Raw genomic sequence first — 17,132 nt, 5'->3', positions numbered from 1 at the left:
ACAACATGTTTGAAGTGATGATTTGCATTGCCAAACCTTATTTTGGGGGCAGCGTAAACTTCGATGGAGGACAATTTACAGCAAACTGCGACCAATAAGCCAATTGTTAGTTTGATTTTAATGCAGCAGTAAGTGCATTTTGTGGATGCTCTGACATTAACATTGATGGGTTGTCACATTCAAATCAAGTTTGACCTGTGGTACTCTTTATTCAGTACGGCCCCTTTGAAACATGTTGTCTAAAATTGTAATTTCTATGCAAATGTACGACAAGAGTAAGTGATTTGGCCTCAGAATCATCTCCTATGAATGCTCCTTCACGTCATTCCTCTCACCAGACATAAAACATGTTCACTGGTGTTGCTCTAGTTTTAAAATCATTCCATCAATTTCTTTCAAAAATGGACACTATTTGCTTTTTCCTGGCTTCATGTCATTTTAAGTTTCCATGTTCCTACATTAAACTGTCACAGGTAGAAATGACCCAAAGTCAACGAGGAACAGGAATTATAGTGTCTCTTTCAAATCCATCGACTTCACCTTCATTTTTTCACTCAGTATGGATGTTGTAGTGCCACACTGGCTTTACAAAACAGGTGTAACACACTCCTCCTCGAACTTCACCACCTCCACCTCCTCCACTCACCACCCCGTTTGGTTCACACAGCACCACGTCATTCTCCAGCATGCTCACGTTCAAGTAACTGTGCGCGGTTTCACTGACTGTGTCTATCCCACTTCTGCTTATCTTCGTCACCTCAGGTATCATGACAAACAGGAAGTGACCAGTAACTTCCTGGGAGCCATGTGGCTCATCTCGATTACCTTCCTCTCCATCGGCTACGGGGACATGGTACCGCACACGTACTGTGGGAAAGGCGTGTGTCTGCTTACAGGGATTATGGTGGGTTCCTCTCGTCTTCGCTCAGATAAATACATAACACTCTCACAGGACAACTGGAACAGTTATAAAACTAAACCTCAGCTCTCTCTGCGCTCACTGCCAGCTACACCGACTGAGCCTCATGCAACAAGAAACACAACTTTGAGATAACTTTAGATATAATCCCACTTGTGTAACTTTCTTTTAGCCGCCATTTTTTACATATATATATGTTTAGGTGTGCTCTAGACAATTTCTCTTTGAAACACACTCAGTAAACCTTGAACACAGCTTAGTTAAGTTATTTTGCTTTACTAAACTGATGCATAGTTATTAATATAGAAGATACCTGAGTGTCACAGTTTTTTCAGTTGGTGTTTAAGGAAAGATTAAGGAAAATGCCAAATGCAATGAGCTGTTCCTGGTTAAATAACATCCCCTAACTTAAAGCTGCTTTGTTTTGTTTCTTTACTGGTTTTCATTTTATATTATCAATGTAGTAAAGTTGCATTTTGAAGGCTCACAAACAAAATGTTGCTGTGTGTGCTTGCTTGACCGTGTCTTTGTGCAACAGGGAGCTGGTTGCACTGCGCTGGTGGTTGCAGTGGTGGCCAGGAAGCTGGAGCTGACCAAGGCTGAGAAACATGTCCACAACTTCATGATGGACACACAACTCTGCAAACGAGTGAGTATTGCAGTATTCCACTGCATGTAACTGTGATAATGCTATGCTGTTTTTTTTTTTGTTTTGTTTTACTGCAACAAGCGCCCTTAGTTTTGGTTCATAACCATTTAAAACAGTGGTTCCCAACTTGTGGGTCATGGTCCAAGTGTGGGTTGCAGTCCATTCTGAATGGATCATAAGTGACTCACAAATGTGTCACAGCGCTTTTATTTTGAAGTGTTTCCTGCCATAGAGTGAATGACTAATGGACAGCTACTTGTTGGACACAGCAAACTAGCTCGATGACATGGCCACCCTCAAGTATGATGCTGAATGTATTAAACTGTGTGGACCTTGAACTGATGACCAAGTAGAAACCTGGAACCCGTGATTGGACCAGTTGGGAACCACTGCTTTATAAACAAATGTTTTGTTGACTTATATGATCTAACATAACAAGTTGCATATGAATATGTGTTGGAAACGGTTCGATCAGAGAGTGATTTTCCATTTTTGAGGCTGTTCATTTAAATTTCAGACTGTGTTTAGACAGTTTCTAGAGGCCTGAAGACTGTAACTAGATCCGCAAGCAGGTATATTGGGGTCAAAACACCTGACGGAGACCTAAAGAAGTCAAACTATGTAAGAAAGTAGAAAAGAAAGAAAAGACTGATTGCTGCTTATCCTGTGACATATCAACATTTCTAAAGTGAGGTAGTACATGAGCTGGATATGTCATCAGGAGTTTTAGGGGATGGTGGATGACACATAGGCAAGACCGCTGTTCGAGACCAATAGACAAGAAGACTTGTTTTGTTTTAGTGACTCATCACTGTTTTTCCAATGGCTTTTTGGCAACCGAGTGTAGGTGGTTTTTAGGGACCTGTCGCTGTTTTTCCAGCTGGGATTGCACCATGAAAATACACTATTTTTTACTGAGACATCATTATGCCCCCATAATGGTGTATTTTAAGCCAAGACTTGATCTTCTCCCAACCATATTCATGTGTTTTTTGTGCCTTAACCTAACCACACGCTAACCACAGCCTTGTTGAAACGTAAAGGTCCTCAGCATCACATCAGCTGACTCTATGTTGCTTTTAAACCCCTCCTGCATAGGCCGGCATTACAATTCATTACTCTGGTGGTTTTATATTGTTTTTGTTTAAAGAAGTGCTATACAAATAAAGTTTTCTAACTTGCCCTATTTCAGCTCTCTCTGTAGGTAATATTTTCAGACAGTAACATTAATCATGGACCACTGACTTTCAAATTTGATGTCAAACCTAAAGCTATTGTACATCTTACGTTTTTCTCAACCTTGCCTCACAGGTAAAGAACACAGCTGCCAATGTACTCAGGGAAACATGGCTCATCTACAAACACACTAAATTGGTCAAGAAGATAGATCATGCCAAGGTGCGGAAACACCAGCGCAAGTTTCTCCAAGCCATTCACCAGTAAGTCCTGCACTGCGTTTGTTTTGTGTTATCAAATATGTATTAAAATGTTTGACAGAAATATGACAGCGTTGTTCACCACCAGCCACCGAGGGGAATCACTCAGCATGCCCTAAAGAATACAGTATGTTACTGACAGATAGTTCTTACGATGTTTGATCCATGTGATTGTCTTTAGTGCTATTTATGGTAAAAAAAAAAACTTAAGCTGTATTATTAAGAGTTGTAAAGCTAATAAACGAGACTGTCCTCCAAAATACGACCACGTAGGTCATTTTTATGAGCAGAAATACAACCTATATTTACAGTTTTGGAAGGCGGCGACCTCTAGTGGCCGTGGTAATTATTGCAGAGCAAAAGAGAAAGTCAGGCGATGTAGTGAAAAGATGTAAAGAACAACAAAGTCTGCCTGTGGTGGAGCGGAGGGGAGTAGGATGGGTCAAACAGCCACAGGACTTTCATCCAGGAGACTGATGTTCGTGTCCCATGTGAAACCGAAAGTCAGCGTTGATCTATTTTAATGAAGTATGTCACAGTACGTCACGTGACATAGAGCTTTGATTGTACCCAATAAATCAGGCCAAAGCCTTCACCTGCACAGTTTCTGTCCAAGCCTGACCTGAGCAGAACCTTGTTTAGCCCGAGCTCGATTTAAAACCCAAATTAAAATTCTTAATAGTGGGGGCTGATGTGTTTCATTGCACCACTTCTCCTTTTTCTCTTCCCTCTGTTATATCAAAAGCCTGTCATCTTGTGCATGACAGGTTGGGCCGTCTGGTCTGTGTAGACTCACAAGTCAGTCTTTAGACACTTCGCTTAACTAAAGACTGATGACTTTCTCCCTGATTTTGTGTTTAGATGGGCGGATACAATTTCAGAGTTTAAAAAAACTCCCTACATTGCAGAACCAATAGTAAATCTGCAGGGCGGTCCTTCGATGGCTCGCTGAACTCTTGTGCTTGTAAACATCGTCCCACTAGAAACACGTATAGTGGTACAAAATGGCTCAGCTGCGCTTGCAGAAAATGCCGTCAAAGTTAGTGGATGTTTGTCGCGTTTGCGGCGACACATTCTCGCCAACTATAAGAAACAAACATAATCTTTTACAAGGCCACGACTCATCCGTCCGGCCGGACTATAGAGGGATTCGCCTTGTTGTTTACAAATAGCCTACTTCCGGGTAGAAAACCAGCAGAGCTTTTAGCTATATATATATATATATAGCCTATATATCACATTTTTCACATCACTGTATCACCGTTTGGACTAATCCGATGTTTGTAAAGTCTATAAACACAATGATTGAACAAACATTACTATTTCTGTGTGCACGTTTAGCTGGGCTAACCGTTAGCTGTTAGCCCGGTTAGCCCGGTTAGCCGTTAGCAGTGTCTGTAATAGGTAATAACTCATTAAACGGTCCGTGAAAAAAATATCTTTTCCAGCGGATATCTTAGTTACAACATGATTGAGCTAGCAAAGCAGTTTTGTGTTGCTATGTGTGGTATTTATTCAGTTTTAGGAAATCACGATGTCTAGAAAGCATCAGTGGCTCCAGCTGACAGGGACAGCTAACAACAGCAGCAAAGCTAACATCAGGACGTCATCTGTTAAAAGCCTCCCGTTGTCGGCTATGACATGACACTACTCCAGTTAGCTCAATCATTTTGTAACTAAGACATCCGCTGGAAAAAAATTTTCTTCACGGATGAGCACACGTTTGATAAAGCGGAATTAAATCTCTCGGCATCCATTTTCAAGCTCTCTGTGTGTTTGTTTCCTTGCAGACGAGAAAAGGGGGAGCGCTCATTTCCGAGAAGGCATGTCCTTTTCAAAAATGCAAGAGGCGTTGCTTTGTTGCCAGCCGTTTTCGCCGGTGTGTTAAACACACTTTAGAAAGGAGTGTCCCCAGGCTATCAGGAGGCGGAGATCTCTGATTGTCTGGTGGTGAGACTAGGTCTGTGCCCTTTGGTGCGTCTTCCAGTACGCACGGCGGTCCATGGCGATGCGGCGTGCAGATAATGATCAGCGCTTTCCGCTGCATGTTAAGCACTTTTCTCCCACTGCTGGGTAGACAGAAGTAAACACTGCCAACCAAGTCGCCTTGCAGCCCCTGAGCTCTCTCTTTCTCTCTTGTTTTCCATCCCTCTCTTGCGTGCTCTGTCTCGCTCCACCGGTCCTCCACTATGTTGCTCTGCTGTTTCGTCACTTACTCTCTATCTCCATTGAGTCCCCTTCGTCTTTCTCTTTGCCTCTTGATTCAGTCCAATGCAACTTTCAGCATTTATGCACGAGAACTGCCAATTTCTTGAAAAGACAAACTGGTAAATTGGCCAGAGCTCAACCCAGTTCAAGCTCAGAGGAATACTGAGAAATTGAAGCCTAGTCCAGGTCGGGTTTGCAACATGGAAGTGCCAAAAACTGCAGTTCTTTGAATGGCCACTTGAGGCTGGCCCAGAAGCCAGTTGATCCCCGTAGACCTCCATGTTGAAATGTCCAACTTTACAGCACAAATAAACATGTTTACAGCCTGGTACAGAAAAGGATTTTGGTCTCTACAGTTGATTTTACATCCATGACAACTGTACAGGAGTGAGTTTTTATATAACTCACCTGTTTACATTTTATTAGGGCGTAAAGCTACCCATTATTAAGGATGGGCCACTTAAGTGACGCTGTCTGCTGACAGCGTCTTCGGCTTGTCAGTCAGATCCACCCCTCGCTACTCCACAGTGCCAGCCTCTTGCCCTAATATGATCACTTCTGGATGGTAACAACCAGAATGCTGAACCTGAGGCTTCAAAACAGGAATCCACACACCAATGGGTGACATCACGGTAGCTAAGTCCATTAGTTTTACAGTCCATGTTCGGGCAGAATCAGGCTTGGGCAGAGGATCATAGCTCTAACGTGACACACATTACGTTACCCTAGTAACAACCGTACTTATTTGAAGCCAAACTACTAAACTTAGTTTTGGTGCAACTGTAGCCATTAACAGTCATAAACAAGCTATTCTGTCATCCACCAGTAAGAGTGCTAATTTAGGAAATACTCCTATGGGTCGTATTCAGAAGGTAGAAGCATACAACCTATGTGGTCGTATAAATTGGAGGAGTCATTGGAATAAATGTACAAAATGCAGCTGTAGCAGAGAATGTTTCTAGCGTTTGTTAAAGTGTCCTCTCCGAGAGTACCATTTCCTTTGATTGTTATGCTCACACACATGCAAACTCACACACATGCATACACATACACAAGCACACACGCTGCAATCTAGTGTAATGGTCCTTCCTATCCCCCCTCCCCACCTCCCTCTCCCTCCGACCCCCTTTTACCCCGTGCTTACAGTGAGAAGTGTAATGGTTTCACTCGTTTCGTGAATGTTGTGAGGTTAAAACTCTGTACTGTGTTCTGTCTTTGTTTTGCTCTATCACCGCAGAGCTCAGAAGTAAGTTGAGTCTTCTATGTATCCTCCTCCTACTGTTTCCTCAACATCCTCCTCCTCTCTCCATGTCTGCGTTTGACATGCATGAAAAAAACAGCGTTTGTTACCACAAAAAAAAGAGAAAAAAAAGCTGGATGCTGAATTGTTTTTTTTTTCTTCAGTTTTTCTTTTACTTCAGTGTTCCATTTACTTCCCTCTCCCTCCCATCCCCCCTTTGAATGGAATGAAACAAAAAAAAAGCATCAACATTTTGCCACCGGTGTCGATAGTGGAGGGTTTGTCTGGAGAGAACGTGTGAAAGGAAAAGCATCTTGCACAGAATGAGCTTGGAGCTTTGTTGGCCTGGTCAGCGGTTCATAATCATCTACGATGTACTGTATAATGTTGCCCATGATTAATATAGCTGCTCTGGAGGCTATATTAACCTGCATCAACAGATATCATCCTACACTCCTGATGGTTTTGTGATGACACACACACACACACACACTGTAATGTAATGTATGAGGTTTAAATATTTGCTGTTGTTACATTTTATTTTCTTTCTTTTTGAGATCAAATGCCAAAGCTTGCACATGACATTGACGACATAGCACAAAAAGACAACACACAACACATAGGTTGTGGTTTTGTAGAATAAAATTGTTCTCATAATGCGTTACATTAATAAGTAGCGCTGTTAGCTTTTAGCCCCCATTCTTCGACAGCCATAAGGGATAACAAAGCCGGGCAAACAGACACATACAAGCTGTTTCCCACAGAGATAGAGCCGTAAGCGAGCGGTCTCACTCCGCTCTGATATACTGATTTGCACATGAATAAATGCCCTTGAATGTCATCCTGTCTCATAATTTGCCGAACAGGGAAATTCTTCCTCTCACACATCCCAATGATGGCTGTGTGATGCCACCACTAACAATGACACATTATTCGCATCAGCGTTAACAGTTCTTACAGGGACGTAGTGCATTTGATTAGAGATAAAGAGGCACAATGTTGAAGGCATCACAAAACATGTCCGACGTATCATTGCGCAAGTTATCTGAAATGTCTATGTTGCCGTATGTTCAGCAGTGTCATGAAACAGTTTATTTCTGGCAAGTTTCATCTTTTATCTGTGACATCCACACACACACACATCAACCCATGTACATACACACGCACACACACACACACACACACACACACACACACACACACACTGAAAGACTCACATTTCATTGTGCACAAAGTCACTCACGGTCACTGCACGCTTACTGAATGACCAGTGTGTATATATTAAGTCCTACCACTGAGCTGTGTGTAGCACTGACAAAGGGCATGTCATCTTTTTCCTTTTTTGACGTCTTACTTTTGGAAAGAGATGGGAATGTTTTGATTTCAAACATAAATTTTGGGGGGTTTTCTTGTATGGAAGCATATTGCATTCTTACTGAAAAAACCCATCATGTTTTGTCATTGTAATAATACCTTTTGGCATTATATTGAGATTTTTTTCCTGTTGGTGAGAAGCAAATTCTTTTTGGGTTGTAACAAGATCATCTCTGTATTAGGACTGTTTATCGTTGCAGCGAAAAATACTTTTTTAATGTAAAAAGTGCTACTTACAGCACTGCACTATTATGAGAAAAAGATCTTGTTATAACAAAAAAAAAATCAGATAAAACATGATAAACACGGTCTTTATTTTTGTTTTTCAAAATGAGCGTAGTATGCTTCCGAAGTTTTGCATGTTTTGGTTGGTATTGCATTGACCAAGACCAGGAATGCTTGTGTATATATATACATATATATATCTCTCTATATATGTATATATATCGATATGTACCGTACATATATTTACGATGCATGCAGGCAGTCCTCTCTCTTTTCAATGTCATCAGTGAGAGAGCATGCCTGATAAAAATGTCCTCCTCCTCCTCCTCCTCCTTTCTTCCCTATCGGCCCTCTCTGCCCCTTCATCACCTCCAAACAACCTGTCTTTATCTCTCTGCTCCACTCCTGCAAACCGCCCTCTATTCTCCCCTTCCCTCCGCCACTCTTCTTCGCCTCCTCCCCTTTCTCCTTTGTCCACCTCTTCCTGCCCTCCTCCTCCTATTCCCACCTCCCTCTGCCTCCACCAGACTGCGCAGTGTGAAGATGGAGCAGAGGAAACTCAATGATCAGGCCAACACCTTGGTGGACCTGGCGAAGGTAAGTCTCCGTTCTGATGTGGGTAGAATTAATGTTTTCATACAGACAGTGATTACATGACTACCTGTGTGGAAAGAAGACTTTAATTAACCAGCTGTGCACCATCTGCCCAGCACCAAGCAGCACATATAGGGCCCTATTTAAATGATCTATAGCACATGACGTCAAGTGCATTTCGAGTGTTTCCAACTTCACTTTTGCGAGTTAAACGGCACCTAATCTGGTGCATGGGGCAAAGGGGTTGTATTTAGTTCATTCATTCATATTCTGTAACCACCTAACCTGTTGGGGGTCGTGGGGGGCTGGAGCCTATCTCAGCTGACACTGGGCGAGAGGCGGGGTTCACCCTGGACAGGTCACCAGACTATCACAGGGCTGACACATAGAGACAGACAACCATTCACACTCACATTCACACCTACGGACAATTTAGAGTCACAAATTAACCTAACATGCATGTATTGTCTTGTATTTAGTCCCTTATTTAATCATAGGTGTGTTTTGGGTGCAACAAATGTTTAGCCAATCAGATTGTCATCTCCCATTCCCTTTGAAAGCCAGGTGTGCCCGCACATGGCGCTCTATATACATGGCAGATTTGGCAAATTGAAAAAGCAAGCGTTTTTCTGCTGAGTAATGCTGGAAGAGCAGTAATGTCAGTGCAGCAAATATCGTGGGACATTTTCCATAACCACTTATTTTGTTAGGGGTCATGGGGGGCTGGAGACATTGTGCAAGAGGCAGGGTACACCCTGGACAGGTCACCAGACTATCACAGGGCTGACACATAGAGACAGACAACCATTCACGCTCACATTCACACCTACGGACAATTTAGAGTCACCAATTAACCTGCATGTCATTGGACTGTGGGAGGAAGCTGGAGTACCCAGAGAAAACCCACGCTGACACGGGGAGAACATGCAAACTCCACATAGAAGGGCTCCCCCACCCCGGGTTCAAACAAGGAACCCTCTTGCTGTGAGGTGACAATGCTAACCACTGCACTACTGAGCAACAAAGCCAAAAACTGTAGTTATAAAATTAGCAGAGGAAACAGAATTAAATGCTTACCTCCTGAAGTAATCAATGAAGTTACACTGCTCCTCCTGCTACTTATGTAGTCACATCTTACTATCTGAATAATGAGCCCTTTAACTAGTAGTAAAATACTTCACCATTCTGACTTTAGAGCAGGTTTTTGTTGACCAATACGCCAGTAATGCACCTGACCACACCTCATGTTAAGACCTACACAACCATGGACGCACAGATGGGTGAAAGTACATTTGCTACTTACATTGTGTAAATAATATTCAATGTAGACCAACTGTCTCATTCTTTGTCGAGCTGATATGAGCTCTAAAATCACTGGAGACAATAACGACAACAAATCCAGGACTATCCCTGAAGTCTACTGTATACTTTTGTTGTTAAGTGTATTGATATTTGTCAACTAAAATAAATCAAACTCAGCACAGACTGAAGTCCCATTTGCTGGTAATATTTTATGGCAGTGTAAGAGTTTGGGGAACCTGAGCCTAACCACACACTGTAAACAGTATCCGTCTGTAAGGAGAGGGTGAATGCAGTCATGCCTTGGTAGCTTCTGTCCTGCTGTATAGACGTCAGCTGACCCAGCAGAGCAGAGCGGAGAGGGGGTTCAAAGGGAGGTGCATGACTGCAGCCTCATTTGATGTGGATGGCATTTGCACTCCAGTGTGTATTTTAAAAGGTTCTGAGGGTGACTCCTTTAATGTGTGTTTACTTGCCCTTACTCTGCTCGATGGTCAGATCCATCTGTGTACAGCCTACAGTAGTTCAACGGCTCAGTGTCTCTTTGTTAAGCCCCATGGCGATGTAACCCTTTGATTTCTGGCTTATACATATGATAAATAATTTGATTTTGGTGTCTGAAAAAGGCCTTCAAGTATTTTGTGAACACTGCTGGTGACCAATTGTATGTCAAATGGAATTTGCTTTGTCAAAATAAAGAATAGAAAAGAATATAATGCTTTATTGTATATTTTACAATACATACAATAGCCATAGTCTGAATAGAGGAATTACATGCAGATACCACTGGCATTAACTTTGGCCCAGCTGCATCCACTGCGGAACAATAAGTGCCTAAATAATAGAGACGCTTTTCATTATATGAATGAGCTGTGTGGAGCATATACATAAAGCATTAAAGACCTTCTCTGGCTATAAATGGATTGGAGAAGCTGGTTGTGAAACAGTGGGAAGATAAAATCAATGCTGAGTTGCTGAAACTGTCCAACTCCCCTTCACTCTGCTTCCTGTCATTCTTTCCTTCTCTTCGGCCTGAATAAGATTTAGACTGTCTGCTCATGTAATTCATGATGAGTTATGACATGAAAGGCGTATTCGCTGTGATGTATACGTACTGTACCTTCTGTAAATTTGTTGCAGCTCTCCCTGGGGATATTAAGTTGTAAAATTGCTCATGTTTTTCATCTTGTCCTTCCCTCCTTTGTCTGGCCCTCCTCCTCTTCCTTCTCTGTCCTCCTGTTCTTGCACCTCCCCAAACACATTTACTTTCTCTCCTTCATTAGACCCAGAATGTGATGTATGACCTGGTGTCAGAGCTGCAGGAGCGCAGTGAGGAGCTGGACAAGCGCATCGGCACATTGGAGGACAAGCTGGACTCGGTGACGGGCAGCCTGCAGGCGCTGCCCTGCCTCATCTCCCAAGCCATAACCCAGCAGCAGCAGGACTTCCTGGACGGCTTTGTTCACCGCTTTCGGCCCGCCTCACTAGCCTCAGAGCGCTCCGAACGCTCAGAGCGATCCTGGACTTCCACCGCCCGTAGGCGGCGCTCTCCCTCCACAGCACCACACACCTCCTCTGATAGCGGATAACCTTGACAAACCCTCTGCAATCACCTTCGAGCTCCGCCTTTTCCCAGACCAACTCGTCACCTCATTCTCTCCCATCCAAAGCCGTCCCTGTAACCGCTGGCGAGTCCATGTCTGGACGAATAATGAACCCATATCTTGACCCCTGATCTGATCCTTGCCCTCTTTCTCTTCCTCCCACTCATCCCCTCTCCTGTTCCTCCCCACCCAACATCAAATCCAAAAACCAATTCCTCTGTGACTGACCCTCTCAGCACAGGACTGGATCAGAGCTACTCCAAAAGAACAAAGAAAAGCAAACAAAGACTTAAATCAAGAAAAAACACAAATGCATCCAAAAAAAGAAAAAGAGAAAAAAAAATTAAAAATGACTGAAAAACCGAGATAAAGTAGAGATATGGTTTATGTTTTAGCCATTGTATGGCTGTTCAAGTTAGCTTTTTTGTAAAAGCCCTTGTATAGTTAAAAAATGACTGAGTTCAGGGTCGCTGGGGTGAGAGCTGGCTATCACACCGGAGAGTCCTTAACCACGAGGGGGGAAGTTGGTCTGTGGAGCTGAGGGCCTCGGCTCACCTGCTGGCCCTCTGAGGCCATGGAGGACATCCGTCCACCCATCCGTCCGTCTATCTGTTTGTCTGGTGAGGAGAGCAAGACAAACCATTGGATTTCCCTTTCAAAAGACTAGTGTCATGGATTCTTTCCCATAGGTTAGGGTGAAAGCTTTAGATGAGGCTACGAGAGCGCTGACTTCAGGTCAGTGTTTGAAGATGCACTTAAGGGGGAGGGGAAACTGTCACACAAAAGAAGAGCAAAGGGGATGCATATGGCATTACTACTGGGTAGGAAAAATTTACACAGTTGCCAACTTCAAGGTTTCAGCTTCCTTGTTCTTACCAAGGGAAAATGAGAGCGACTATCTTTTTTAGTTACATATTGACATGTGATTTTTCAGTGCCTGAATGTATAAATAGTAGAGGGTTATTTAATTACTAATTTCAGAGCTTTTTTACGATGTTAACAGTCTGAATACAGCATTGCATTCCTTTTTCAGATACATTCCTCTCCAAAAATTTAAAGAAAATGTCTTAATGTAATGCATAACATTGCCTCCATTACACAGCAACTCTAAATGTTTTGAAAACTTTTTTTTCTATTTCTACTAACACCGTGGGAAATGAAAAGTTCAGAGAGTAAGCAAAAGTGAGACCGACGGAGAGGTTATTTGCGAGTGTTTGTCAGAGAACAAGTTCACTTTTAGCTCAATGCTGCACACTCATACACACAACAATGAAATATGTAGTAGTCTACCTTTCTCACCACCACTAATTAGAGCTTCCTGTGGTCTTCAGATAATGGCATGGCTTGAGGTCTGCTGGTGTATACGGCCACACGGGCACACATCACTGGTCGAACTGAGAAACCAACCCTGCCCCTTTGCATGGTTCTGTGCAAAAATGACAATGGATTACAACCTTCCTCGGATGGCTTGATGATTTTTACATGATTTAGATTTTTATCACGTTTACTTTTGTTTGTGGCCTTTCTTTCTTTCAGTTTTTTTTTCTAAATTTTCCTTCTTTTTTTTTAATAGGCTACCTAGGGTTTTAGAGTTGCAGAACTAGAGAGTTGCAGTAATGTGATTCTGTAATGCATTCTCTGTTTAAAATATGAGGTGATGAGAGATCGCTATTTCAAAATAATCCTGAAAGGATACAAATAAAAGTGCTGAAGAAACTTTGGTCCCTCTGCAAATTTAAAAGAATAGTTTTGGGAAATACGCTTATTCACTTTCCAGCCAAGTGTTAGATGAGAAGATTGATACCACTCTCGTGGAACAGCTAGCCTTACTCAATCTGATCGTACAAAACCAAAAATCTAAGTTGTGCAGTCGCAGTCTGGAGTCCAGAACGAATTTTATCACAATTGAAAGGACATTATCAGTGGTTATCAGCCTCATAGGTGTGGGTTAGAAGGGGCCTGCTACATCCACTAGGAGGTTGTGTCGTTTGCCTGGGCCATGACCTTTGAATCTGCCCAACCTACCAAGTTTGAGTTGAATGATTCGTCTGGCATTGTAACATGGAATCAACATGATCTTCTCAACGTTATGCAACACTTAAGGGTTTGCTTTCCTTCTATTCGCTCCTCTCTAAAAAGCCCGGCCAAACAGAAATGTTGGCATGGTGACGCATCAGTGTCAACTTAAAATGACGTCAGATTTTTAGGCATGTAAGTTGGTCTCTAGTGATTGGTCAGGGAAAATCAATCCCCATTCCCAAAGGAAATCAGTTAAAGTGGACGCAATGTCTGAAGATGGCCGTGTTCATTGTTAGGCGGTGACCTCAAGTGGCTGTAGTAAGTATGACGAGAGTAAATGAGGAAGTCAGACGAAGTAAGTTTATATAGTGAGAAGTCTGTGTAAGGAGGGACGTTGGGGTGGTGTTTGGGTCAAACAACACAGGACTTTCACCCAGGAGTGTGGATTCGTGTCCTGTGTGAAACTAAAGTCAGCGTTGCAATATGTTAACTACGTAACGTAGTGTGTCATCTGTGGTTACGTCAGTAACAAATATATTTGCCAAACCATGATCTTTTTTCTATACCTAACTTCTTAGTATTTGCGCCTAAACTTAACAAAAATGAAAAAGAAGCGAAACTGCAACCGCATTACTGGGCTGATACTGTTCGTCTAAATGCGTCTCCCCTTCTTCCCACTGTACAAAAACGAAGCCAAAATATCCTAGATAGGGCTGCTGACATCTTGCGCTGGTGATGTCATTTGGAGCCAGGGTCTGTGCAGTAGGGGTCGCCATGGTATCGAGTTCCCACCGTTTGACCAATTGTGAGCACTCCCATTGATAGCCACATTTGGAACACACAGCTGTCAATCATGACGCCAAACCCCCTTCTCATAGTATCAAATAGCTACTTAAAATCAAACTTTTTAATTAAAAACTTGAACATACATCAGCGTGTTATGACTTACCTAAAATGACAGACACAATCTTTAGGGAAAAATTTATTTGACTATACTTTGATCTTTAAGTTTGGCCCATGTGCCATCTGCTAACATGGAGGAGAAGGGGTTTATGACCGATACTGCAGCCAGCCACAAGGGGGCGATCAAGATCTTTTGGCTTCAGTTTTGGGGAGCAGTCATGTCAGTCTACGATCTGAGCCTACTAGTAGATGTAGCAGGGCCCCTTAACCCACATCTGTGAAGCTGATAACCAGTGATAAAGCCAAGTGATAACATTCAAAGCAAAAGCAGAGTGTCTGTTGGTTGCCTGGCAACATCACATTGGTAACAAGACTAGTCTCCTATAATACCAAAACCTGTCTTTCATACACATAGGTTTTTGTACGAATTAAACTTAATATAATTAGTTAATTAATGAGCTTTAGCAGCGCTTGTAAGTCAATTTTGTTACCGTAATACAGAGCCAGGCTAGCTGTTTCCCCCGTATTCAGTCGACGCTAAGCTAACTGGCTGTTAGCTAGCTTTATATTTAAACACGAGAGTGGTGTCAAGCATCTCTCTAATGCTCAGCAGAAAAAATGAATAAGCGATTTTCCTAAAATGTCAAACTATTCCTTTAATATTACAGTATCAGGCCTCTGTTTTGTCTTTCAAAAAGACACTGAAACACATTCACCATGATGGAGGAGAAATTCTAAGATTTTAAATATCAAAGGCATGGTATGTGACGCATCCAGTTGTGATGACTTGTAGATTTTTGACTTGAAGAGAAATATTTAGGATTTTTTAGAGTTTTTATTTTTCTAAAGTGCATATTAACGGCAGAAGAGGAAGTCAGCGGGCTAGCATGCTGTCCTGAACTAGATTAAATGGTAGAAAATCTGAGTCGCAAAAGGATGATAGTGTTGAGAATCATCTTTGTAGTCCCTAAAGCTAACAGACAAATAGGATTATTGTTATTATTTCTTAGATCTTAATTTTTTCCGAGATGCTTTGTCGGGGTGAGTCTAAACCCTGTGAGATGGTGAGTGAGTCCGCTCTCCCACAGGCTCTGGACTGACCAGAGAGCACTTCATTTAAGAACATATTCAGTTTGCTACGAGTGGAACTTAATCAAGCATGAATATTAGCTTTTTTCCTTTTCAACTTGAGTTGATGAAGCATGACTCTTTACTGCCCCCACCTCTCGCCACTTCTTCGTACAGTGCTGCACTCCACTCCTCCAGTGTGAAGGGATCTATCATGCTGTTACAGTCTCAGTTTCAATCAGAGTCGTCCAATAAGTCAGGACGGCTAATGGAAGACTATCCGCTTAATCGCGACCTTACCTACCTTTTTCGTATCTAAGCTTTCCACCTCCTCATTACATCGCAGGTTTAGCCTTGCGTTTGTCATCTGTCATCATTAAGAGCATCACTCCCCCACATACAAAGAGGCTTCCCAAATGGACCGCAGCAAAGACCTTTGAGTGGTTCGAACGGAGAGAAAAACAAAACAAAAAGAAAGAAAGGAAGGAAGGAAGAAGCAGGGGAACCCCCAGGTCATGTTCCATGTTGCACTCAGTGTGTAATATTCAGTTACACCAGGAGGGATCACAGATGCTGGAGTGTCTTCCCCAGAGAGATGTGATGGTGTTGGTGTTAAGAGGGCGAGACTAGATTGAAAAAAAAAAAGAGAAGATGAGAGCTCATTTACCGACAGACGTCTGTTTTGGCCTGCAAGTGGGTTGTGAACAGCGAGAGTGGGTGTCCTGTAAATATGACCTCATTGTAGATGTCACAAAGTAAACGGGACAAATGGTGAAAGTAGCTGGGTGCAAGTGTGCAGTAGAAAAACATCGAGAAAGGATTTGAAATTCTGACAAATTAAACATTTTATTAATTTCACACATTGTTTTCCTGCTCACGGAGGTATAATCAGGTTCTGTTATTGTGAAGGTTTCTTCAGTCTATGCTGTCGCCACCAAAGTCCTGCCAAAACGCCATTCCAATATTTAATAGTGACCCGATTTTCTCCACCAGAAAATAAAAAAATGCACAGTATTTTGTAGTGAAGTGAGGGACATTCATGATGTTATTCCGATGATGGTAGGTGAGTCAAAGTGATAAACGCATCCCAGAGTCTTTTATTATCCTGAAAAGTAGGCTTTCCTCATAGAGCAGGAATCAGAACACACTTCTACTGAACAATAATGGAGTGAACAACCCCCCAAAAAGTGAAGAAATGTAACCCAATCATTGTTCTGTGTACACTGCCACATGATGCATAATGTACGTAGTAGCACTGGAATAAATCAACTTTTAATGGATGGCAAATGGGTTTAACATGTTCTCTGTATGCTGTTCGCTGTTCCTTCATTTTGCAGGTGAACTTTTGTCCTAGCAAGGAGAGACACCAAGGTCAAATCATTAAAGACTATCTTCAGCTATGACCACAGCTCTCTTCTTTTTTTGGCAGCTGTAGACGAAACTTTAACCGTCCAATTTCCTGTCCTCCAATCTGAAACTTTTTTCCGCATAAGGTCCACCCCGAGGAAAAAGGGAAGTGGCAGCAGCTTAAAGCCAATTGTGACAGTGAAAGGTGAGTTGGCACATGTGTCGACAGACATCACGCGTCCCTTCC

The 17,132-nt window shown here is 42.4% G+C and overlaps 1 protein-coding gene across 6 annotated transcripts in view; it reads left to right on the top strand.

Annotated features, from left to right (window-relative positions):
* Nucleotides 1–16,930, top strand: part of kcnn1a (potassium intermediate/small conductance calcium-activated channel, subfamily N, member 1a) — a 75,988-nt gene extending 59,058 nt beyond the window's left edge. For all 6 annotated transcript variants that reach the window (XM_049599020.1, XM_049599021.1, XM_049599023.1 and 3 more), the window contains 5 exons: nt 763–904; nt 1,458–1,568; nt 2,880–3,007; nt 8,579–8,648; nt 11,228–16,930. In XM_049599020.1, coding sequence (XP_049454977.1) covers nt 763–904; nt 1,458–1,568; nt 2,880–3,007; nt 8,579–8,648; nt 11,228–11,533 — 757 coding nt within the window. In that variant the 3' untranslated portion in view covers nt 11,534–16,930. The remainder of the gene's footprint in view (nt 1–762; nt 905–1,457; nt 1,569–2,879; nt 3,008–8,578; nt 8,649–11,227) is intronic.
* The last annotated feature ends 202 nt before the right edge of the window (nt 16,931–17,132 follow it).

Source organism: Epinephelus fuscoguttatus, linkage group LG15 (assembly GCF_011397635.1).
Source record: "Epinephelus fuscoguttatus linkage group LG15, E.fuscoguttatus.final_Chr_v1".
Lineage (NCBI taxonomy): Eukaryota > Metazoa > Chordata > Actinopteri > Perciformes > Serranidae > Epinephelus > Epinephelus fuscoguttatus.
The sequence above is the reverse complement of the archived record's forward strand: the minus strand, read 5'-3'. Positions and strand labels throughout refer to the sequence as shown.